Genomic DNA, 24840 nt, shown 5'->3' on the forward strand with positions numbered 1-24840 from the left:
GCCGCGTTTATATAGCCGCGCTGCGAGTAGGAAGTCGGGCAGCCAGTAGGATTGCGGGAGAGGGAGCAGAGCCACTGGTTGCGCTTCCAGCCGGGATCGGCGCGCCGGCACACCCGCTGTGACAAAAAGCCCTTTGTGCGAGGGACCGAGCGCCGGAGAGCTTGCCGCGTCCTTCGCTATTCCCTACCGGAGCCCGGGAAGCCGATGGGCGGTGGCGCGAGAAGCAGGAAGCAGCGGGAGCGCGGCCCGGCCGCTGCCTGACCTCCCCGGGCCCGGCCCGCCGACGCGCAGCGCTGCGTGCGGTGAGCGCCGGTCCCCAGCGCCCGCACGGAGCTGGAGCCGCGCCCCGCGCCCAGCATGGAAGGAGGAAACGCGGGGTGCAGCCGGCAGCTTCCCGAGCGGACGGGTCCCGCGGAGAGTGAACCGGACGTCTTCACCACTTTTGCGGTCAGAGCGCTTTTTGGACTTACAGCCAAGTTGGAATCGGTAACTCCCAAAGAAGAAGAAGCAGTGCTTAAAGTGTTTCAACCTTTGCACACCAATGTCAACACTCAGGCTAACAATCGGTATGAGAGGAATGATAATGATGGTGTTGACGACTCAGAAAACCAGCACGGCGCAGGCTGTACCAGTGACCAAGCTGACCCGATGTCTGGCAGCCGTGCTGAACTGGAGCCGGAGCCGGCAGGACAGAATGAAATACTTCTTCCCCGTTTAAGGTCTGTACAGACTTCTTTGTCTGAATCTGACAACGATGCTATTCTCGTACAAGGTACTTTGGTTCACACAACAAGTGACACGGAATCAGATGGTGAGAGTAAGGACACAGATGCTGATGAAACCAACACAAGCAAATGTGGGCTAAACAATGCTGCTTTGTCTGCTGTGGCTTTGGACGGTAACAATCAAAGTAAGGAAGAGTCAGATTCAGAAGGGTACAGACACAGCGATGACACTGTGGGTAGAGAAGACACTGAGTTATACCCACCAATTTCTCAGTGGTTTCCCAGAGAGCTGGACAGCGTTCTGGAGTGTGATTCCAGTGGCAAAGACAGAACGTTAATGGATGAGCAGTTCAGTTCCTTGCTTGCTACAGGGGAATGCCCTCCAGAAATTCCAGGTGAGGATCAAAGGCCTTCAGTTGATAATGCATCTCTCCATAAAACAGCACTGGCTGAAAAAAGTTTCCAGCTGCCTGCTTTTTTTAGTGGCCTACGTGTGAGGAAAAAGGGGCTAAACACAGAGGATGGGGAAACTATTACAGAAATTAAGCCAAGGGAGAATGATTTAGCTCTGCTTAAATTACGACAGCCTGTTAAGAAATCCAACATTACATCAGGTTTGACCACAAAAAAGAAATCATCTGAACCTAAAGCAAGTCCTACTTTCCTGGAGCAGCTCTCTCACCTGTTAAACATAGACGTCTCCAAGAATGATGAGAGAACCCAAGATTCTGGTGCAGCGTTTGGGGAGACTGAGGACAGCGATGAAGGCCCAGAGAACAAAGCCTCTGGCAAAACAGAGCCACTGTTTCTCTCTGAGGAAATAAAATCAAGCCCTGCTGAATCTGCACTGGACGTCTTTAAAGCTTTATTCACACGACCTCCCAAAAAAGAGACAACGGCAGATCCTTCAGAGCTGGAAGCCATCAAACGCAAAATGAGAAATGAGAAAGAGTCCTTGAAAGCTGTGTTTGAAAGGTCAAAACCTAAACCTGGCGATGGACCATCAGACAAATCTGTAGGTTGGCTTATTTTTTCTTCCTAAATCTGGAAGTAGATAGATATAAAATACTTTGATTTTTAAAATTAGTGGTGGGGACTTAAGGTCAAAGTGTAGAAAAGTCTTCTAAAAGGCAAAGTCTTCTACTTGAGACAGTCTCAGGTTTTGGATTCCAAACTGAAGAAATCTTGGGGCAAATTTTTCAAAATTGTTGATCATCTGCCATTCTAGCAGAACTTGGAACTGATAATCACGGTTTGTAAATAAAAATCAGAAAATACAAGTTTTTCATTTTAAAAGATCATTACAAAGCAGTTTTCCATACGCTAAGTAGTGTTTAAAGTCAGTTTTGTATTACAAATATTTAATGTAATGTACTTACTGGTCTCTCAATCTCGCTCTGTTTTCTTTTTTCAGTTCGATTGGCTTTTGTTTTTTGATTTTTACATCTAATATTTCATTTAACCTTTAGGAATAATTCTAGGATAAGAACTGATACAATAACTTACAGGTTAATTCAGTTTAATTTGTCCAAGATGTAGAACTTAAAAGTATTTATTTCTTATTTACATATGTACCTGGCTTTCCATATATTGATAAGAATTTAATCTTATCAGAGTGTGACTGAGGGTGTCCAATTAGACCACTTGAGTTATGGTTTAATACATTCATTTGCAAGGTGATTGTTTGTATGTGCCTGGATATTTACTAATGTTTAAGAAATGAAAAAAAATTGTGTATATGTGCACAATGATAAGTGAGTTTGAGTGCAATTGAGACTTGGATGAGCAGCCAACACTTTCCCAAACCTAAAACTCTTTCAGCTACTCCTTTGCAGTTGCATTCAGTCCAGAAGCGTGCTGTAGGCTAACAGGGAAATTTACCCAAATGATTAAATTTGCAGGGTTGGACCCTAAGCCTGATAAGTTAATTTGCTGTGCTGGTTGCACTCTCTTAAAATTTTTATTCTTACGCGTAATTAAAACATTCATAAAAATGACTGACACCTGAGCAGACTGATAATACCAGTTTTAAGTAAATTACCTATGGGGAGGAGAAAAGAGGCACTCATGGGCCACGGCATGTATGGCAATTACAGTGCATGCGTGCCCTTCCCACCCCTGGGCTGCTGGTTCCTCCTTACACCATTCTCTGGCTGTGCTGGCGTAAGCGTCTGTGTGGCTTGCAGCAAGCCAGGTCGGGAGGGAGGAGGCACAGCCGTCAGCATGAGTGGCTCAAATGTCAGCTCTCAGCTGGCCTAGTGCAAGCTAGGCCAGTTTTCCCTGGGCAAAGCTGAGGTAGAAGGGTCTTGCCCTGCCTTTTTCCATGTCTAAATGAGCAATTTATGGGGCCACTTTCATACAGCGTTCTACTGTTGCTGCAGTTGTGTCTACACAATGACTCATGTGTTGTAGATCAGATTACAGAAATGCTAGGTTGAAAAAAAGACCACTAAACAGTTCTTGTTTTGCTTGTTTATTGTTATTGTTTCCCACTTAAATGGAAAATTTAACCATTCCAATTGACAGCACAGTGCTTTTACCAGCTGCAGCAGCAATTTGATGTGGCAGCATTATGTGGTATGTGGACTGAGCAAGCTGCTGTGGGTGGGGCAGGAATTTCTCAAACCAGCTCTGCTTCCAGAAATCATATCATCAAACAATGTCTCAGGTGAATTCCACCAATGTTCACTTGTAAGAGAAGTGAGGATGAGGCCTGGCTTTTTGCTCTGAAAAAAAAAAAAAAAGTATATCTTCCTATGTATGTAAACATATGTATATATAGGAAGAAAAATAAGTGTTTCTCACATCTTCGGTTCATCAAAGCATAGGCAGCTTTCTTTGCCACTGTAAACAGTTTCAACAGAATCATTGTACGTCACATTCGTTAGGATATCCTCCTCCTCAAAATTATTTTTCTACATTTTTCTGTACTGGTTTCTTTGTGTCCTGCTCGAGCACTGTTTGAATGATGACCTTTTTTGAGTTGAGTATATACGTAGAGCCAGATATCTGCTTTGAAACAACTGATACTGCCTACTTTAATTTTTTTTCTTTCATAATTTCAACAGCCTGATCTGAGTCCCTCAGAGCAAGATGACAAGACTCCAGGGAGACTCCAGACTGTCTGGCCACCACCGAAGGCAAATCACGAAGAAGTAAAAGTAGGATTAAAGTACACAGAAGCAGGTAAAACAAAGAGGTGAAGCATTCACAGAAATGAGTTTCTGACACTTTAAATGTTGTTTAAGATAGAGACAGTGATAATCGCAGTATTTTCTTATCTGGAAAAAACACACCTTGCTGTTTACTGTTACTTGTTAAGCACCTGACTTTTAAAATGCAAAATGGATAGATGTGTTGACATCTAAATTCTTGCCCATTTAAGTATCACAAGGAAATAAGTGCTTTTTGGTACAATGGGTTATCCATTTGTAGTGGGATTCTGTTCAAACAAGCGACAGAATACCGAAGGAAAGGAGACCTGTCATCTGTGTTCATTGGCAAGGGCAATGACCTGCTTCAAACACTGCCTCAGAAGAATTAAGTAGAATTTAAAACTAAGCTTTCATGCTATCTTGCTGTGAGAAAGTGTTCATGTTGATATTATGTGGTTCTTTCCAGTTCCAGTGGATATCCATTTGCCTTTGTACTAGGAGAATGAGTATATAGGCATAGGAGATCTACTCCTTCATATTGTTCAGTGTATTACTTTTTTTTCTTTCTTTCCTCAGCCCTTTCTACCTTAATTTGTTTTTTTTTGTTTTGGTTTTTTTTTTTTTTTTTTTTTTTTTTTCCTGTGTGTTTTTAAACTTTGAATGCATGATTGTAGATGTTGTTGAAAGGAACTATGTTGTTCTAATATAGGCAGAATTGGATTTACATTGCTTCTGTCAGTCTGGGATGTGTGTTTGTCATTAGATAGTCAGGGCAAGTTTTCTGTACTGATACGGGTATTCAGCTGCACTGCAGTCTCTTTCTGTTAAGCTTACGTTCTTATAACAGGCTGTGTGCTTGCTGTATTTAATTTTCCACAAATAAATATTTTTTTTTCTGCTAATGACTATAATTATCTGTAGCAAAAACACATGGCTGAAAGAAAGAAAAGAAACTGAATTAACAAAAGCTCCAAATTCTACTACTTGTAGAGAATTTAGGTCATGCTTTCCTGAAATTTGAATAGAAAGGGCAGACTGGCTCAGAGCCCATGTAAATTGTTACTCTTTTGTTTCAGTGTTATTTTGGGTGGCAGTGTCATCAACATGGTGACGATTAATTTGCTAAGTCAAGTTTTTATACAGACCAGATTCTTTAGTTCATTAGTCACCCCAGCGTCTGGCAGATGGATGGATCTGTATGAAAACAAATCGCTGGTGATTCAGAGGATGAGACAGAAGTGGTGCTTTTAATGGAAACAGGCAAAGACTGTTTTTTAAAAGTGCAGCAGACTTAAAGGTGTTAGCACGTTCGTAGTTCAACTCTGATAACATTCATGGATATTCAGAAAGCAGTCATGGAAGCAGGGACTCTGACATGTGGGGCAGCTACACCAGTCTGCTTTACTGGGAACCAGGGGGAATGTTATGGACAGGAGTGTTTATATGTGGTCTCCTGCAGGTGAAGGATGGTACTGTTCATGAGAGTAATGCAGATATAATTATAACAAGAGTTTATATTCAAGTTCTCTCATATCGCTAGTTGTTTGTTTGTTCATTTAATGAAAGTATCAGTTCAGGATTGTTTCTAATCTCAGTCTCTCCAACAGAGATTCGTGTCTGCAGAGAACATTTATGCACTGACGTTTCCCCTTACACCCCTTCCCATGTAAAGTTGCCTCCCAGCTACTAGTACCTGAGGAAACTTGTTGTCAACAAAATAGAATTCTTCATAATCTATTGTGAAGCAGGTTATTGATGATCATTACGCTTAAACTGGATTTGTCCCATAACCTGAAACCCATTTCTGACCAACAGTGCCTTGTTCTGACAGTTCTGATGAAATGGAAAGTTCTTGACTTTCAAGTCAAGTTCAGAAATTATCTATGGCAGGGATCTTTCTGATTTCAGTCTGCCTCCGGTGGTTTTCCTGAGCAGATGATTATTAGTAGCATAGAGCAAGCTAAAATTACTTAACATTCAGTCAACAATTTAGTTGAAGCTACCAAAAGAATAGAAAAAAATATGAAATATTTCATATAGATTCATATTGGAACCAACATTACAAACAATAACAATATGTAGAATTATTAGGTAAATTCATTTAACACAGCTTTCTTTTTTTTCTTCAATCACGTCCAAGGAGAAATCTGTAGACATATGCCCCAGTATTTATAACAGGGTACAAGAATACATACTTTTTTATGAGGTAGTATAGCTTTTTTCATTTGTTATGAGAGTTTAAAGTAAAAGTGCTTGAAAACTTGCAAGCTGGAACACTGTGATCTTTCTTACAATTCTCTTCTCAGTTATTGTTTTTCTTCCATCACAGTGAAATATGACAGGAAGGCAGAGATATTGAGTGAGAATTACTAGCTTTTTGATCTCTCATCTCCTTGCCATGCTTTTCCTCGTTATTCTTGCTGCCTAGTAAAAGCAAGAAATTCAGGCTTAGTTTGGCCTATGCAGCAGACATCCCAGTGACTCACAGCAGCTTGGAGGAGCAGCAAATTCCCTACTGAGGCTTGGAGTCTGGCTTGGTGTGTGAGAAACCAATTGAACAGAAAATGGATGTAACAAGGAACACATGTATGGGACTGACTAGGCCTGTTAGGAACATGACAACTGGAAGAAGTTAGTGTACAAGTAAAAGTCCTCACCAGCTGTTTTTCATGCCTTTGATAACATTTTGTGTAGTCATTGTATCATTACCCTGGACATCTAAAAATTACCAGTAAATATCTCTAAATCTTGAGTTGCAAATTTTGAATTAAAAAAAAAAGATGATACTACAAGATTTTGGCACATATTATGTTTTCTTAACTATTAATTCCTCTGTTTCCATAGTGCAATTCAATGCATTGTACTGTACCTTCATGGTTAAAGCAAACTGTTTCTGTGGGTCTCTAGAGAAACTGGAATTTCTTTGAAATGTGTCAGTCTAAAAATTCAGTAAGCCTGTAGTACATCAAAATATTTATATCCTAGAAGACTGAAACTGTAATATTTTAACTTATAGTTATAAATTTATTTATTTTTTCCATGAAAATCTTTCCTATGTTTTCAAAGACATTTCTGCGCGTATTTCTCTGGTCCTAAAATTCTGTTCTTCAGTTTTCATTAAAACTTCTTTTTCTTTTCCTTTTCCTCCATAATTTTTCGAGTTATTTCTTCCATTGCTTATGCTTTAAATCTAATAAAAGTGTGAATATGTCAGCTGTTGAATAAGGTGAGATCACCTAGTCAGATAGAGAAGACAAACTCATACCTATACTGAGTGGAGTCATAGAATAATATTGGATCACATGGAATCCACTTACAGTGGATCTCATCTACTCCCTCAGGCTAGATCAGAGCTTGCAGCCTACCGTATATAAGAAGGGGAGTTTAGAAATGAATGCTATTGCCTTTAAAATTGTTTAATTTGCAACAAATTACAAATGAAATACAAAATAATGGCAGAGGTACCAAGTTTTACATATGTTGAAACCTTGGGTTCTGTATGCTCTGGATTTCTAGCAAGAAAATTCATTTTATGATCTGTTTATATGTCATAAAGAAAGGCATAACAATCTGAACAAAGAGATCAGAGATAAGAATGTGACTTCATATCCATGTTTAACATAGGCTTAAGTTTGTCTCTATAACAGAAATAATCCTTGATGGCCTGAAGGAAGCTGTTGTAACAGTTGCTGCTAACGTTAGTTTCATCTTAAAACAAAACAGAAGTTTATTTGGTAATTTCAATTTATTTGATTTCAGTATGGTTATTCAGTTTTTAATCCTGTGACTATGACAGTGTGCCAGGAATTATGTGTTAATTGGAGATGGTATTATGATTTTATGGTCAATGATCAACTAGATGCTTCCTCAGACTGTAGGTGTACTGCACACAGCTTTTGCAGATTTCCTTGCTACATTTTACTGCATTTATTGTGTAGTGTGACAGGCATGTTTAGTCATGTTGTGTCAGTGTTTCATGGCTGACAAACACACTGACTTATTATTGGGAAGTTGAGGGTTATTGCAAGCCAGATTGATGCAGTCATATTGCATTCCACTACAACAATGATGTCTTCTCCTCATACTTATGCCAACTAAACCTGTTATTTTAAGGATTTGGAAGGTACAGGAAATCATCTGCTTGGAAATCTACATGTTCTCAGACCAGTAAGTTGTGAATGTGTTGTGTTGATCAATTCAGCAGCCTTTTGTTTATTTATTTACTTTTTTAAATTGCCTGAGGTTTACTATGAAAATATATTTAAAACAAACAAACAAACAAAAAACTCATGTCTCACACCTCGTTTATTTACTTATTTATTTAATAGTGCTATGGAGATGTTTCTCAACTTGCAAGGCAATTACTTATCAAACTGAAGGCCTATTGAGAACTGTGGTACATTAGCACTCCAGGCTGTGAAGAGGAACACTACTCACCTCCTCTTCTTGCCTACTGGAGGGCATGCAGGTCTTATGAAAAGGGAACTTTTGTTTCCCTGCTTCAGCTGATACTGTCATTCCTTCTGTGCCTTTTGAGATAGGAGTAAAAGGCCAGGCATCTAATAATGCAGAAGGTTTGATTGTGAACTGACTTGAAGAAAAATGTGAGTGGCCCTTCCAAGCTTTGGTTTACCCTTCTGTGAAACTGGCATAAGAATCCTTACCTAGTTTTCAAGCCAAATGCAGTTCCTTTTTTTTTTTCTTTATAGGTTAATGTAAAAGCAGCAAATTGTAAACGAGTATTGACTTCTTATTCTAAAACCTGCAGATTAGAATACAATATAGAAACTATGCCTTAGGCTGTCTGATAAAATGGTCAGGCCATTCTATATGCAGCTCATTATATTATTGCAGTTTGAAGAGGGAGAAGAGGTGTGCCTCACTTTTTAATGAAGATCCTTGATTTATATATCCAAGTTTGTCAAAATACAGGATTTTATTTTATTTTATTTTATTTTTTGAGTGGTGATGCATCTGTTGCATCAGATGCCTAAAAGGGTCTTATTTTATAGTATACAGAGCCATACCTGAATACATATGCGTGTATAGCTGAAGATACTAGTTGTTTGCTTCAGAATTTGTATACAGAGCAACTCTGATCCACTGCATTTTCCTATTGAAGAGATTAATTTACTACCTGAATATAATGAAGGCAAGTTCTGTGAGTTTATTTCCTTCTCTGCTGTTTTTATTTTGAAATGCAAGTACCACTGTGCGTCCTACCAATGTAACGTTACAAAGGTCGTGAGTTGATCACAGGATTTTAGGAGATGGCTACTGTTACTTACCTGAAACACAATGAAAGTGGTTCTGTGAGGCATAAGAATTACTTTGTATTTTATTTCTTTGGTCCTGTTTCAAAATATATCAGGCCCTTTGGTTACGACAAATACCTCAAAGTTTTACTGAATTCACTTCATCGTTTCGCATCTCATTCTCCAGTCTCATTGTTCACATGATCTGTTGTTCCATTTGCCTCAGCATAAACAGCAATTTAAATACTGATCCAGATGAAACTCTAAATCTGAACACCATGAAAAACCCGGATTTAGAATTGCTCTGGGGCTTCCTTTTTACTTAGTCTGGTATCATCCTTGCCCAGTTTGCCTTCCCTACTACATCACAGACAAATATTCTTATCTGTAAAAGAACAAAACAAACCACTACCCCCTGTTCATGTACATTTCATAATTTCGTACATATCCATATTTTAGTGTCTATCCACTGCTCTAAACTCATAGGTTGCTGAAGGTGTATCTGGAAAGCAGTGTGCTTTTGTATATGGATGTTATATGTGCCTACAGCCACAACCTCCCCACATTTGAATAAATTATTGTATATGTAACATGCATGCAATCTCAATGTAAGCTTACTATATATTGTGTATAGTGATTGAGAAAGTGTCATAGAGGTGAAGGTTGCTGGCCTTGCATGTGGCAGGGGGGTTGGAGGTTCATAAACCTTGAGGTCCCTTCCAATCCTGGCCTTTCTGTGATTCTGTGATTCTCTGTCTCCCTTCTTCATATCTTCCATATTTACATTCTACCAGAATCATTGGGGTGCTGAAACTCATTTTTTAAAGTAAATTTTAAATAAATAAATAAACAAGAGCTGCAGTCTGGAGATTACTTACTGTTACTTAGTCTGGCACCTGGTGGTTAGAGCAGAAAGCTGCATGGGAAGCAATGGAGGAGGAAGTGAGAACTTTATTAAAAGAATTTGAAAATGATGGAACCAAGGGTCACCAAAGAGGCAGAAAAGAATGGGAAGCCCCCACTATTCTGAAACTTAAAAAAAAATCAGCTTAAATAAAAGATAATAAACTCTTCAAGGCAGATAGATTGTACTTAAGTTTTCCAGCTTTAGTTCTCTAATTACTTCTGGACTGTTAACAATATTGTGCATATTTCTATTTACGGTGCTTAATAAATGACATGTTTTTACAAAAATAAAAGAGTCATTTACCTTTAAATCTTCTACTTTCTACTTGAAGTTTTGAGATCATGAGAGAGAAGGTTCCTAAATTACTCGAAGTTCTGAGGAATAACACAGCAGTTTAAAAGGTCAGTTTTGGAGGATTTTCTGGGAAGGGTTTTCAAGTAAGATTTTACTGTAGCTAAGGGAAGGTAGGTAAGTTGCAAAGAAGAAAATATGATTTTGGATTCTAAGTTTGTTAGAAACTTTTCAGGGATCTTGAGGAAAACATGAAGACATTTTTTCTTTCAGGAAGGCAGCTTAGTGTGTTTCTCTGAGTTAGGTTCCTAAGATCTCTTCCTCCCTGCATGAAGGGTCTTCTAAAAACAACAACCACAACAACAACAAAAATTGCCCAGAGGGGTGGTGAATGCCTTGTCCCTGGAGACACTCAAGGTCAGGCTGAACAGGGCTCTGGGTAACCCAGTCTAGCTTTACGTGTCCTTGTTCCTTGCAGGGGAGTTGAACTAGATCTATACTTGCTTTATGCAACAGAGAAACTTTCCTTTGAGAAGGGAAAATTGTCATTCAAATTAGCCAAGAGCATTGTGATGCAGTGTATCTATTATTCCTAAAATTGCAGGTTATATATTTGCTTCCCTATATTTACCAGTTAATGCTTGTACCTTATCTTTTAGAAATGCTGATGCACAGCACAGTTTATTCCCTATCATGACAGAGATTTAAATGAATATGTACTGCGTGTATTTGTAAATGTTACTGCTGTTTCGTATACAAATAATTTCTTTGATTACACATCTGAACATATTTTAAGCATTTGCTTGAATTACATAGGTTGTCTAAAACACATAGTGTTTATTTCATGTTTGACTTTCTGTGCACTGGGGAAAAACATGCATCTTACAGTATGCATTTTCTTTGCAAAATAGGGAAGCATAGGTTGTATTTGGCTTGTTTTTAATAATATCATATGTGTTTTTATTTCTACAGTCCAGTGGCATACGTCATACATTTGCTATGGAAATTACTTTTGTTTATGCTGACTCAAGTATGCTTATGGTTATGAATAAAAAGCAGGGACATTGCTGGACTCCCTGCTAGGATACGTATTTAATGAGTGTAAAAATATAAGTTTCCTGCATGAAACTTGAATACAATCTTATGCTTTTGTCTCTAGCTCACCTAAAGCTTTACAAGGAGGGACCATCAGGTGGGTGGAACAGCATAATGTTGTCTGTCTGTCTAGTCTTTGGCCTCTTTTGTTATTGTAAAGTGATATGTTTCTTTCCTTGATACAACAGGAATCATAAAGGCAGAGTCTGCAGTACCTACCAGTGTTTAAGAGTAAAAATTGAGTTATGTCAAGATAGTTCTGTAGGATAGATGAAGATCTATTTTCAGAACACTAGGTTAATAGACTGTGATTTCAGTTATAACTGTCCTGCTTCCCTGCTACAATGAGTGGTACTTAGGTTGCTTTCTCTGACTTTCAGATCCATCCCATAATGCTGTCAAATTTTACAGAGTTCAGATTTGAAGACTGATCAGGATTCCACAGTGGAGAATGGACATTACATTTTTTTTTTTTTTTTTTTTTTCTTCCCCCCCTCTTCACATCTTCCCATCAAGACTGCAGGTGACAATTGGGCTGGCAAAATTCTTTCTAAAGTTGTGGGCTCTACTCTTCCATTGTGACATATATCTTAAATAAAAATGAGGTAATCATTTAACTTAAGCAAAAAGAAAAGGTGAGGTGATTTAATAAATTGTAGCAGCATTCTTTTACTGATTTAAGTAAATACTGTGTATAGAAATGAGAGCTAAATTTTCCATACAGAAATTAAGGTTGGAAAAGATCTTCAAGGTCATCAAGTATGTATAAATCAAATCACTCTGATTTATTTTCCAGGACATAGTGTTCTTATTGTATTTTAGAGCACAAGTGGCCTCTAGCATGCAGAGGGGCCTGAGGTTGTTCCTTCCCTGATGCAGAGCTTTGCATCTCCCTTAGCTGAATTGTGTGAGGTTCTTGTCAGACCATTTCTCTAGTCTGTCTAGGCCCCTCAGTATGTCTCAACTACTTCTCCCAGCTTTGTGCCCCATGCAGATTTGCTGAGGGTGTAATTCTGCAACTCTATACTCTGCATCTATTCATAAGTGAACTGGAAAAGCGAACAGTGAGATGGGAAAGCTTGCAGCTGATATGAAATTGGTTAGAGTAGAAAAGAATTAGAATTGAAAATGCAAAAGGCAAGAAATTCGACATTTTGAGGCTGGTAGACAATAGCAAAAGAAATCCAAAAATAAGAAATTTATATTGTGCATCTGAGGAAGAAATTCTAAGAGAAAAAAAGTGCTAAATTCACATATGTAATAAATTCTGATCTGATCATTATTCTTTAAAAACAAGACTTTGATGTTGGAATAGAACTTGAGAAATGTAGTTTCAGTGCTCATTAGTGATCAAAAAGTAACTTATAAATTATAATAGCAGGAGTTGTAAGAGAAGAAGACAAAAATGTAGATCATCCTAATGCTGTTGTATAAATGACCACATTATGCATTTAATAAGAAATGCTAGATTCAGAATTGTAAAAGGTTCAAATAAGGACAGTAAGTTTGATCAAAACTATGGAACCTGCTCTTTATGAAGAAAAATTATATAGATTTGTATGCTGTCCTAGTTTCAACTGGGAAAGAATTCATCAAGATTGATATGGAGTTCTCTAAAACCATAAAAAATAGGAAATTACTCTGCCATTTTTCTTCCAGTGGATCCACTGGAGACTTCAAATGAAACTATCATTTATCATATCATAACATATCATAGGTGCAGATTCAAAGTAAACAAAAGGATCTTTACCTACTTTGTAATAAATTCTTTGCTGCAGGATGTTTTCTGCTTACTTGAATTCTAAAATTGGTAATGTACATTCATGAGAGAAATCCACTTGCAACATCTGTGATTTAGGAAGTTCTGAATTGCAAATCAAGTTCCTAGAAGAACTTGAATGTGTGAGAGAAGTACAGCTACATTTTCGCCTGTAGTTAGCTTTTCACATCACCTGCATTTTTGCTACCATCAGAAACAGGACATGAAGCTAAATAGATTTTTGATACAGCTGAATGCAGATACAATTTTGTTCATTAAGAAGGTGAATGATTTTTATTTCAGGATTGCAATCAAAATAGAATCTACATATGATTATTACTTATTACTTCAATGAAGAATTTCCTCCTGTGAGCTAAAATATGTAGCATGTTCTACATTTTTATGTCTTTCTTTTAGGAAGACTCAGCTAAACTTCTCTGTTTGGCTTTAGAAAGTTAGACCTGTGTGCTTCAAAGCTTCTGTGACCTGAGGTGTTTTCACTGTCTTATTTCTGGTTTGAGTTTTGTTACCATACTGTTTCCAAGGGATTTGAGAGCTGACTCCACAATCTGATTGTCATTTGCTGTAAAGCTAGTGTACAGCATCCTGGGAACCCTCCTCCATTTAATGCAGGCTTCTTCACAGTCCTGCACTCTGTGCTTGGCACTTCTCAGCTTACCTCCACTGGGACTTGCAAAAATAGGAGCAAAAAATCTAGGGTCCCTTCCAACTCAAGCCATTCTACGATTACACAGATTAGAAATACATGATGTGAGTAATCTCAGACAAAATAAGATGGTTTTACTTCACTCACTTGAATCTGTTTCTCATTAGAACTCCGGCTTATTTTTCTAGCATTCTACTGCTTTAATTTTCTACAATAACCTTATCTCCCCAGACTAGACATTGTCTTTTTCTAATGCAGCTATTTTTTCCCTACTATGACTTAGTAAAGCTATTCTGTAAAATGTACTTGATTGCACAAATCTTGGGTACCTTTATTTGGAGATAATAATTTCTCTAAAATGGTCTGAATAGCTTTCAAAACTTGGAAAAGTGGTTTGACCTAGGCCAGAGACATCTGCTTCTTTCCTGCTTCTATGTTCAGAGAGTACCTTCATGATCTAACACTGGTGTTGCCTACTGGATATGAAAAATGTATATATGATGAACCCTAGATGCAGAATGTATGGATGTAAAGGATGAAGGTATAGAAAAATAATGGTGATTGGAGAGGGAGGGTGCTTTGTATCATTATTATAATTCTCATGGCAGAGCATGGAGGTAAAATAGACAGTTAAGTTTGACAGTAAGGGGATTTCTATTTTTCTACAGATAATAACTGGTTTATTTTTCCAGTAACGTGCATACAGAGTGGAAGCTTCACACTGCCGTGTTTTCTTTATTAACTGAATTAAAATCACTGGTAAAATAATCTTTAGCTTTCATTGCAGCCTCTGCCCAGCTTCCTGTATACTTTGCCAACAATGATATTACTTTAAAAAAAGTAACTCCCTGAAACATTTTTTCGGTATCATGGCATTTATAAATACTTCCATAGCTACTGGAAGAGGTAATAAATATCTGTATTTATATGTCATGTGTTCATCTGTTTTATCTCAGTATATTTAAAAACAAAAAACAACAAAAAAAAAAACAACCTAGTTTTGTGATGGTTTGCTGCAGTGGATTATAATTGCTGAAAGAACCATGAAGTTATACAATTAAAGAGTAAGCCAAATTGGGAGGAGAAAAAAAAACAACCCAAACTTATTATATTTTTCCTGGGTTGATGTCCTCTCAAAACAGAGGGAAAGTGTACTAAAAGTAGCAAGCAAAGAGAGCTGGTTGGAAGTGAATTTTTGCAGTGAGATTGTTTACTTCTTTGCTTGTTTGTCTTATGTGAATGACTAACATTTTTCATTGTTTCCTCAGTAATTAAATCCTAATTGCTTGTGGTCATTTTTCAGGGGAAGAGCACTTCCCATCTGATTTGTATCTGATTTGTTTGTTTAAAAAGCCCTTCAGAGAACTGTCAGAATTGGGGTTAGCTAACTTATTTATGCTTTACAGCCACTTTCTTCCTGGCAGGCTGTTTGGAGACCAGGCAAGTACAACAGGATGTTTATACCATCAGTCTTCTGTTATCCAGTATAGTGAAAGACTTTAAAACCTCAAAAAACATAAAAATTCTGACATCATATAAATCAGAGGGAGTGCTGAAATAGGATACGTTAAAGAGCCATCTTATGATGCCAGAAGAGCTTATATCTATAGTTGAAGATGTGTAGAGAAGGTGGAGTCGGGCTCTTTTTCAGTGGTGCCCAATATAGGGCAGGAGGTTCTGTCTGAACATGAAAGAAATTTCATTTTTTTTTATTGCACGGTTGTCACAAGATGCTCAGAGATGTTGTGAAATCTTAATGCTTGGAGATCATCAAAAGTCATCTGGAAATGGTGAAATGGTCCTGGCTCTGGGTGATCTTGTTTGAGCTGGGATCAGACCCAATGACTTCCGTAGGTCCCTTCAACATTAACCATTCTGCAATTCTGTGCTTCTGTAATGATTAGCTTTATTTCCAGGTCAGTATTGTAGCACCATGTAGTGGAAGGTCTTACAGTTTGCAGCATTGTAACAATCTGTAGATGTTTGTGAACGTTAACTAATAAGACTGGATGAAGTTACAGTAGCTGTGCTAGAATCACCCTGACTACACATAGAGCCAGATCAGGTTTTTGAAACTGTGACATTTCTCTATAACCTAAACAAACCATTCATTGATTGTGTGAAGATTATGGCATTTCTGGATTGTCTAGATTAATCTAGTATGTGAGTTAAATGGAAGTTAAGGACTTGGTACTAGAAAGAGTGTATCCTGTATTTTTTTCATCATACAATTCTATCAATATGTCATTATTTATTTTGCTGTTGTGATTTTTGCCATTCTAAGCAGTATCGCAACATCATTAAATAAACAAAATTTTCTTGTCAGTATGTTCATAAACTGATTTTTGGGATTGCATAGATCCAGTTGTTCTTTCTAGTAAATACTTCAGTGTCTTAATTCAGATTGCCATCCCTGCGTGCCAGATATTTTTCTTTGTACCAAATTTTGGTGACTTCACAAAGAAAACAAACATGAAATTAAATGGATATGACTTAGTCTGTGTTATACAATTTTATCATTCTATTGTGATTTTTTATTCATATCTGGCAGGAAAAAAAAGTGAGTGTTTGCTTGAGAAGAAATGCCGTTGGGCGCTGGCTTCTATTCAGTAGATATTTCTTCTTTTTAACTAGGAGAAACTATAATGGTAGAGGGAAACAAAATAAATTTATAGTGTAGAATGTCAGTTTATTGGTTGGTAGACAATGTTTTAAGTTTGTTTCAATGTATTGATAAATGATACACTTGTTTTTATGAAGTAGTGGTATTTTAAGTAAATAATTAGGTTTATTAATGCTTTTTATCTGGTAATTGCTAAGTATACTTTTATTTGGAATAAGCAAGCTGTAAAAGAATCTCTACTGTCTATTTTACTCTATAAAAAATTTAAACAAAGCAATCTCTAGAATTTGTTTTGGAAATTTCATCTACTTGGAGAGGTAATGAAAAACACATGCCTTTGCGACTTTGGAACTTAAATAGCTTATGACAATGGTATCTTGCAAAATGTCTATCATGTGCAACTCCTTTTTTAAACATTCTTACTCTGTTCTTGTACCATGTTAGGTTTAATCTGCTGGGGTTCTTCCATCATTTTGTGGCTGCACAAATATTTATGTCAACTTAAAAGAAGAGGTAATCAGGATCTGGGAATGTGTGAACATGGTAAAAATCTGCTTTAGGTGCCAGAATGGGTCTATGCCAGCACATGCTCATACCCAAATCCTAAAGAATGTTGAGCATTGGGCAATCCCAGGGAGAAAGTAGATCTTTTGTTAAGATAAATCTGTAGATCTGCATAGCTCTGTTAGCCAAACTAAGAGCCAATTGTTAGAAGAATTTTCAAAGTCTGTTGTTTGCTTCTGCTGTCATGTGGCCTTAAAGAGCTAAATTTCAAGTCACAGTATTCCTTAAGTTCATGCCCTGCAAGCTGAGTGCTTAAGTAGCTGAGGTACCAGGATCACAGCTTGCTGAAGGAACCTGAAGCAGATATTTTTTTTAAATCCAGTTTAGGTGAATGGATATGCAGAGCCAATGTCCAAAGATCACAGCAACCAGTCAGAAGAATTAATAGAGGAAAATCTACAGGCATGTAGATTTATCTGGTTATGATTCAGTCTGCAGTCAGGCGGTTTTCCTGTGCTGGAAAACATGAAGTAGTATTTTGTTAGAGAGGATGGGGAAGTTTAGGTGGATTGTACTATTGGTCAGAATCACTTGTGTTTCTTATTTTGTGTCTTGTAAAATACCAATCAGTTTTCCTTTTGATTTTGTTTATAAATTCAGATGCTCATATATAACCTCAACTGCCTCTCAAAATATTTGGAAAAAAGACAGCTTTACATTAAAAGATTGCTCATTGTACAGACTTCGGGGTAATAACTGTTATCTACCTTTTCTTTTATATCCATGTGTTCTGAAGAGAAAAGGAAAAATGCAAAAATAAAAAAAAAATCGCTAATCTTTGCTTGATACTTTGATGTTATAATACTTTTTTTAATGGTTCTTCTGTTCCAGGCACCATACAAATCTCTTTAGTGTTTGAGAGCACTGTCAGTAAAGTTTAAATTCTTTGGACTACTTTCAGTCCTTTAATTTAGGTTTTGATTCCTTTTTTAGTTCAGGATACATAAGCCAGCCAGGGAACTGGAAATATACCATCAGATGAATTTTGATTTGGAAGATGATAGAAGAGCTTTTAATGATCTAAGAATGAACTCCAGTTGCTTGTTAAGAACTATAGCATCTGGGCATCAATGTCTCAAAGAAGACAGGCTTCTCTTAAATCATTATACAACTGTAATGAAAATTCTCTTCTTCCTCTGGTCAGATACAGTCACAGTATAGTTTGAGGGAAACTACAGCATGAGATTTGAGTGCTAGTGATCCATTTGGTAGTTCTACACTTTTACAGCCATTGCTAAAACTGTATAGTCAATTCTCAGCATCTTCCAATTTACTCATCATCAGTGCTCAGCATTGTCCAGTTTTTCACTTCTGACTTAAATTTCTCTTGCTCTAAATTCCATTCTTTGGGTTGTGTTACATCTTCACCATATCAGAGTTGCTCACTATATGGTATAGTTTTTCTGGCAAGTACTTATCTCTGTAATCAATCTTCATTTGGCAGAATTCTTTGTATCTTTTGCTATTGGGTGCATTTTCAGGTCTTTATTCATATGTGTGACTAGTCCTGTATCCAATTTATGTGTGTCTGGTGACTGTATATTTACAGCTCTGTTTAAAATATTGTATTTAATAAAATCTTTTATAGCATGTGAATGTATGCATGCATATGTCATAACATCCTACCAGCTCTGCTGTTATTAGCAAAGCTAAATCTTTTGTTTCCTCTTATTATTCCAGTCTGACATACCTCTACACAATCTTTTCCTCTCAGCATGGAATACTTTCTTTCTTTATCCTCTGTTTTCAGTAAAACCACTGAAAATCTGGTCATGTGGTCTTAGAAGAAAAATGTTAATTACTGCGTTGACATTTTCTTTTCCATCATCATTTGCAGATCTTTATTTGAGAACCTGCATCTGCATTCTGGACTTCATGGTGTAATACAAAATATGCTGTGCTGAAAATGTGTTTGTTTCTGACTCTAATGGAATGTACTTTTTATTTTTACAGAATACCAAGCTGCCATTTTGCATTTAAAGAGGGAACACAAAGAAGAAATCGAAACACTAAAGGTATACTTCTGTAATATTTTTTCTATTTCCCTGTCCATGCTTTCTATGGATTTAAATAGTGCAACATATACTTTCCATCAAATGTTAAAAAATTCTTTTTTTCTAAAGGTTATTTTTGGTTGACTGTAAACTCAGAATTAATTATAATCTATGCAAGTACTAACAGTTTTCTTATTTCCTCTTCATAATTTTGCTTATTTTTGTTCTCACATGACACAGAGGACAAATTCTCCCCTATGTCTCAACAGTACTTTTACATTTGCTTAATATTTTAAAGCACTGTTATTTACCTGCTCAGCCTTTGTCAGCAAAACATACTTCTGTAAAAAAACAGTTTTATACAGTGTAAAATTGAAAGTCATTTTAGCCTGAAAAATTAGCACAGTAACTGCATTTGTGAGACTGCCTGGGATTTTGTATTGTGTCCTCTTTATTATGCCTATTTTTATGAATGTAGGCTTGACCAACTGTCTAATTGCCAACTTTTAATATTAGAACACACTTTCTCTTGACATGATTAACTCTGCTAAGCGAGGTAAAGATAAAAACAAGGTGATCTTATCATAAAAGTAGGAATTTAAATGCCAGTGTAATAGAAAATGAATTTGTTGAGCAGTCCTACTTTCAAGAAATAATAATGGCATTTTCCTTCTCTCACCAATTGTTAAATATTTTAAAGCATCATTGCGTCAGTTCTAATAGAGCTCTGTATTACAGAGTATTTACATCTGTGTCTGCACAAAAGCTGGGGTGTAATAGTATAAAGCCTTTGAAATGGAGAAGTGTGAGTTCTTTGAGTAGGTGGGGTGGAATGGTGGTAGCAGCTGGTGTTGTAGAAAGAAGTGCTCTGCAATAAGCTCTCTGCTCTGCTACAGTGAAGTACATGCTTTCCTAATAAGCATCTGTTAAAATTCAGCACAGGGAAATGCAAGCTTGCACTGGATCTAAGAAAAGATATAATGTGCAATAGACATTTAAAATAATAACTCTTACAAAGAACAGTGTAACTCTCTCACACAAGGACAGTGCATAGATGGAAATGGTATGTTGTTTTTGAGAGGGTGTTTTATAGACACAGGCTTTGTGTGAGAAAATGTGTTTGCGCATCTCCAGCAAGCCTGGAAACAGTAGAGATGGAGAAGACAAGTACTGATATCAGTAGAACAAAAAACACAACAACCAAACCTGGATTATTTGGGTTTTTCTTTAGGCATCATCATGTCTTAATGTTTAGTTGTGATTCTGTGTTACCTTGCTTAGTAGTAAGGAAGCTGTGAATGGATCATTTCCAACAAATTGAATTGTGAAGTAACTTCCAGCAATGAGTACGCCATAAAATCTCACTGTTTTATACATGTAGATAAATATAATTTGAAAGGAGATTGAATTATTTGCTGTTCATGAGGTAGGAGGATAAGGCAGTGTCAATTTCTGGCATTTACTTATATTGTGTATGTTTTGTTTGGTGTTTATTTTCATATTTGTCACTGTTTTATCTCAGACTAGTTAGTTCCAACAGAAAAGGCTGTAGGACCATTCTGTAGAGCTTTTGGGTAATGGCAGTATTATACAAAATTTGTATTTTTAAGATCAGAAAAATAATACTTTTTTTTTTCCTGATGTGCAAGATGTCATTAAAATAAGGCTTTCAGAATCTCATTTTGGATTTTTTTTTTTTTTTTATTGGAAGACGTTGGAGACCTTTCACAAAGTTCTGTTTGTCAGACTAATGATTCCTAATATAAAAGGTTATTTTTTATTCTATATTAAGAAATACACACTTTATGAATGCCATGTTCCAGTTCAGTGTTTTTGGTTGTGACCTTTTTTTACTGGAAAGTCTGAATGTCTCCATTGTCTCTTCCTCTTTGCTTCTCCTACCACTGCCTCTGTACTTAGCAGAGTGCAGCTTTGATTTTTGGAGCTCAGCCCAGTAAGGCATCAGGTTCATAAAAGATGCATAGTGACTAAACTGCTGAGAAATGATGCCTTAGTATGCCATTTCCAGCAGTTAAGAGTTTACTGAAACAACATTTGCACTCAAGACATATAGTGCTGATGAATAAATGATAATATTACATGGTTCTGGGACTTCTGGATCCAGTGCCATCTGAACAGTTCTTTCTCTATATGTCTATGGCAATGACTTCCTTTTACTAGAATATGACCCTCTATAGAGGGCATCCCTTTTGTATGCCCTATAAAAAGGGCATCCCTTTTGTATGTGCAAGCATTTACAACTATTTACTTCCAGGAAGATGTAGGATACCATCTGAGAAATTTTATGTAGTACCAGTATAATAACCTATTATGTGAAAAGAATGTCAACTCTTAGTGCACTGTGTCATTTTTTACAGTGGATGAAATCTGAGAGTCAAATACTGCTTACATGGTCATGTCACTTTGGTATATGATCAATTGTTAGTTCTGTTTCCAAGCTTCAGTTTCTATTTTCATTTTGTAAGTGAACAAAATGGATGCAGTCTTCACTGTCTTTTCCCCTTCCCCCTTTTTTTATAATCTGCCCACTTTGTGAGGTTCTTTCTTCTGTATGATTTTCAAACATCCTAACAAACCCTTCCTCTGCACCTCCATTATTAGCCTTTATTATTTTCTATTTAATTTCAAAAGAATTTTTCCTAGGTTTTGAAGTTCATTTAAAAATTTTTGCCTTTCCTTGAAATTGCTTCAGTCTATCCTAGTACTTATGACAGTGAGAGGTCATGATTTTTGGTCATTCTGTATGTTAGCATCATTTTCACTGGTAAAAATGGAATGAGGAGGCCACACATTGTATACTCATCCTTGTGGTTTTTCATTATTTTGAGGAAGACAGAGTATTTTTTTTTTAAAGATTAAAAGCCTGAATTCCCACATACTACTGTACGTGTAGAATTTTACATTATAAAACTTCATATGGGACCTTACAGAGAAATTGAATTGCATCATGATTTAATGTAATAACTTGTTGCAGCTTATATGTTAAGGATGTTACAGAAAAATATGGTGATAGATATCCCAGCTGTTGGAAATGCTTGAGTTAAATTGATTTTGTACTGTGTACTGAGGGAACCCAAAACAGAATTTTCTCTGAATCTGTTCTTTTGCAAAAATGATCCAAATTCCATACTGCATATTTATGAAGAAAGTTGCTCACCTCTGTAAAACATAAGGAGTGAGACACTTACTTTTTCTTATTCCCAGTATGCCTAGAAAACCCTTCAGGAACTCTGAAAGAAACTTCTCTGTTGGTGAAGATTCTTTTAAAAAGCGCTGTTGAAAGATTAAAGCAAACAATGTCAAAATCCTAGATAAATGGAGGAAGTTAAAAAATAGAACATGATAGGGCTGTAGCAAAGAAATTTACAACGGTAGATAAGCTGAAGGAGGCGTGTGTTTTACAAGAGGATCTTCACTGGTGATTTGTTTAGTCTGATGGGGGGAGCACTGTTTATTTGGAATGAGTGGGATTTTGAGCAGTTATGCTTGTCATAGGTATTTGTTGTCCAGAACAGTTAGTCCTCAGCTATGTCAGGAAAAAAAAAGGAAGTTAGGCATTCTCTGTCCCAAGAAATAGACATGCAGGGGCTTGCAGGTGAGTGGTTTGTTTGTTCATCATCAATAGGAAGTGTCCTGTAGTTCTGTCCTGAAGGGCATATAATGTAATCTTTTATTTTTCCATTTTCTTTTGTAAGTTATATTTTTTCCTTAACTGTGTGAAGGAAATTCATAACGGTTTTTATTCTTTAAGAATTGTTCTGTAAACTTTCTGTAAAACAACTCAAAGTGGACACAGAGCTTTGTCCATACAGCCAGTGTGAAAGGGTTGTTGTTTTTCTAGGTGGCTGAAACTTGCAGGAAGTGTAGCAGTCTTGAGGGATGTAAAACACTTACAGGAAAGGAATTGAATGACATGCAGTTTGTATTTTATAGCGCTATCTTTATGTTATCACAGTAACCTGAGGCTTTATTCTTTTTTATGACACTTGAAATCAATTCTAGTCAGATAAGGTTCATAGTAATTGATGTTAAAATACTGCATCTTTATTTTATACAACGAATAACATTCAGAATAGTTCATTAATGTCCATAATTCAATTGTAACATCCTCATAAAGGTGATACATGTAAACGTTTATATAGTAGAAGTAAATGCTTAGTTTTTACACATTTAATTTTAACTACATTTACTAGTTTGTGTCCTCAGAGAATTTCGGTATTTTCTCACTTATTCTTTATTAAAACGAAAGGATGCATTTTTAAGGCCTTGAATCATTTCGTTTGTGCTGCTGAGGTGTATTTCCTGATGCTGCCACTAGATGACAGCGCAGCCTTTCCACAGCAGGCCCTGCACAAGAAAAATCTAAGTTTCTCAGTACGTGATAGTAGTCATCATCATCACAGTATTTTGCCCTGTAGAACCGTGTGCACAGTATCTAATAACCAAGGAGACAAAAATGACTAAATATGAAGTCAAAATACTGTAAAGGGACTGCTAAATTCCAAAATGAAGGAAACAATATGTGGATTGTATTAATCCAATATAAGAACTCAATGTATTATTTAAAAAACATATGGAAAAAAGTTAATTCTTTTCTCCTTCTTCCTTTTAGCACAAAGGTACCAAAAATTCTCTTATGGACAAGTTTAATGTTACTTTTGAATGATGGAATCAAAGTCTTTATGATCTTCAGTAATTTATGCATGGATCTTCTTTGCCATACAGTTTATTACATTTCCACCAACTCACTACATATTTTGCCTCTTACCATACACAGAACACCGGATTCTTTAGTTTTAAGTCACAGCTTTTTGTAAAAATAGTACTATATAAACAACATGATTATTGTTAAATAAGAAAATATAAGCATTATGCATATTGCATGACTGTATTCCACACATAAAATTATACATACACATAAATAACAATGTGTTTGATAAATAAGAAAATCCATAGATAATGCATGAATTATATAATATATGTACCATTTAATACATAGTAATACAAGAATATATGTAATAGATACATAAAATTTAAATAAATACACCTTTAGAAAGAAATACCTGCAGTTGCAACTAAGAAGCCAGAATGGAATTACTGACACCTAAAACGTAGTTAGTAGCAAAGCAGTGGTGGGTAAGTGTCCATGACATCATGCAAAAATGGGCAGGCCTCATTTGTAGAATGTAGCATGGGGTTTTCATAGTAACTTTTACTTTCCATTGTAATTTTTGCATTTTTGCAAAGGATTCAAGAGCTAAAATGTAGAATTGAGTAGGAGTTTCCTTTTCACAGAACTTGCTTAACTGTGAAAGTAATTTCATATCATAATTTGGGATTAGAGACCAGGGTTTCAAAGTCTCACAGAGAAAGGAATGCTGAAGGGAAAGTCACAGCACCAGTCAAAATCGTCTGATAATTTCAAAATGGTTAATTTTTATTTTGTTCTGAGATTACAAAGGCATAGAAACATTTCCTTAGTTACTGAATGAATAAATAACGCTTTGCCTATGTGATGACATTTTCATTCTTTTCACAAATCTATTTCTACATCTGTTATGCTACACAGTTCCTTTCCTGGCCCTTTGTTTTTTTCACTTTCGGATTTGTTTTCCCTCATGGTCAGTGTGCATCCCTTTGCGAGTGCTTCCATTCCTCTTTAATTGTAATGTGGGTGTAACAAAAGATGCTCCTTGTTCCTGCTACAGTTTGGAATTTGTACTTTAGTTCTGGAACACAGTAATAAATAGTGTTGAAAGTTGCTGTGTGACAGAATGCATATCA

The 24840-nt window shown here is 36.5% G+C and overlaps 1 protein-coding gene across 1 annotated transcript in view; it reads left to right on the forward strand.

Moving 5' to 3' along the window:
* The first annotated feature begins 357 nt into the window (after positions 1 to 357).
* The window catches only part of FMN1 (formin 1), a 115432-nt gene continuing 90949 nt past the window's right edge, over positions 358 to 24840 (forward strand). The window contains exons 1-3 of the mRNA XM_042814592.1: positions 358 to 1740; positions 3794 to 3911; positions 18995 to 19056. Coding sequence (XP_042670526.1) covers positions 358 to 1740; positions 3794 to 3911; positions 18995 to 19056 — 1563 coding nt within the window. The remainder of the gene's footprint in view (positions 1741 to 3793; positions 3912 to 18994; positions 19057 to 24840) is intronic.

The sequence above is a fragment of the Centrocercus urophasianus genome, unplaced genomic scaffold (assembly GCF_019232065.1).
Source record: "Centrocercus urophasianus isolate 14NV4802_14NV808 unplaced genomic scaffold, USGS_Curo_1.0 seq_14, whole genome shotgun sequence".
NCBI classification, from domain to species: Eukaryota; Metazoa; Chordata; class Aves; order Galliformes; family Phasianidae; genus Centrocercus; species Centrocercus urophasianus.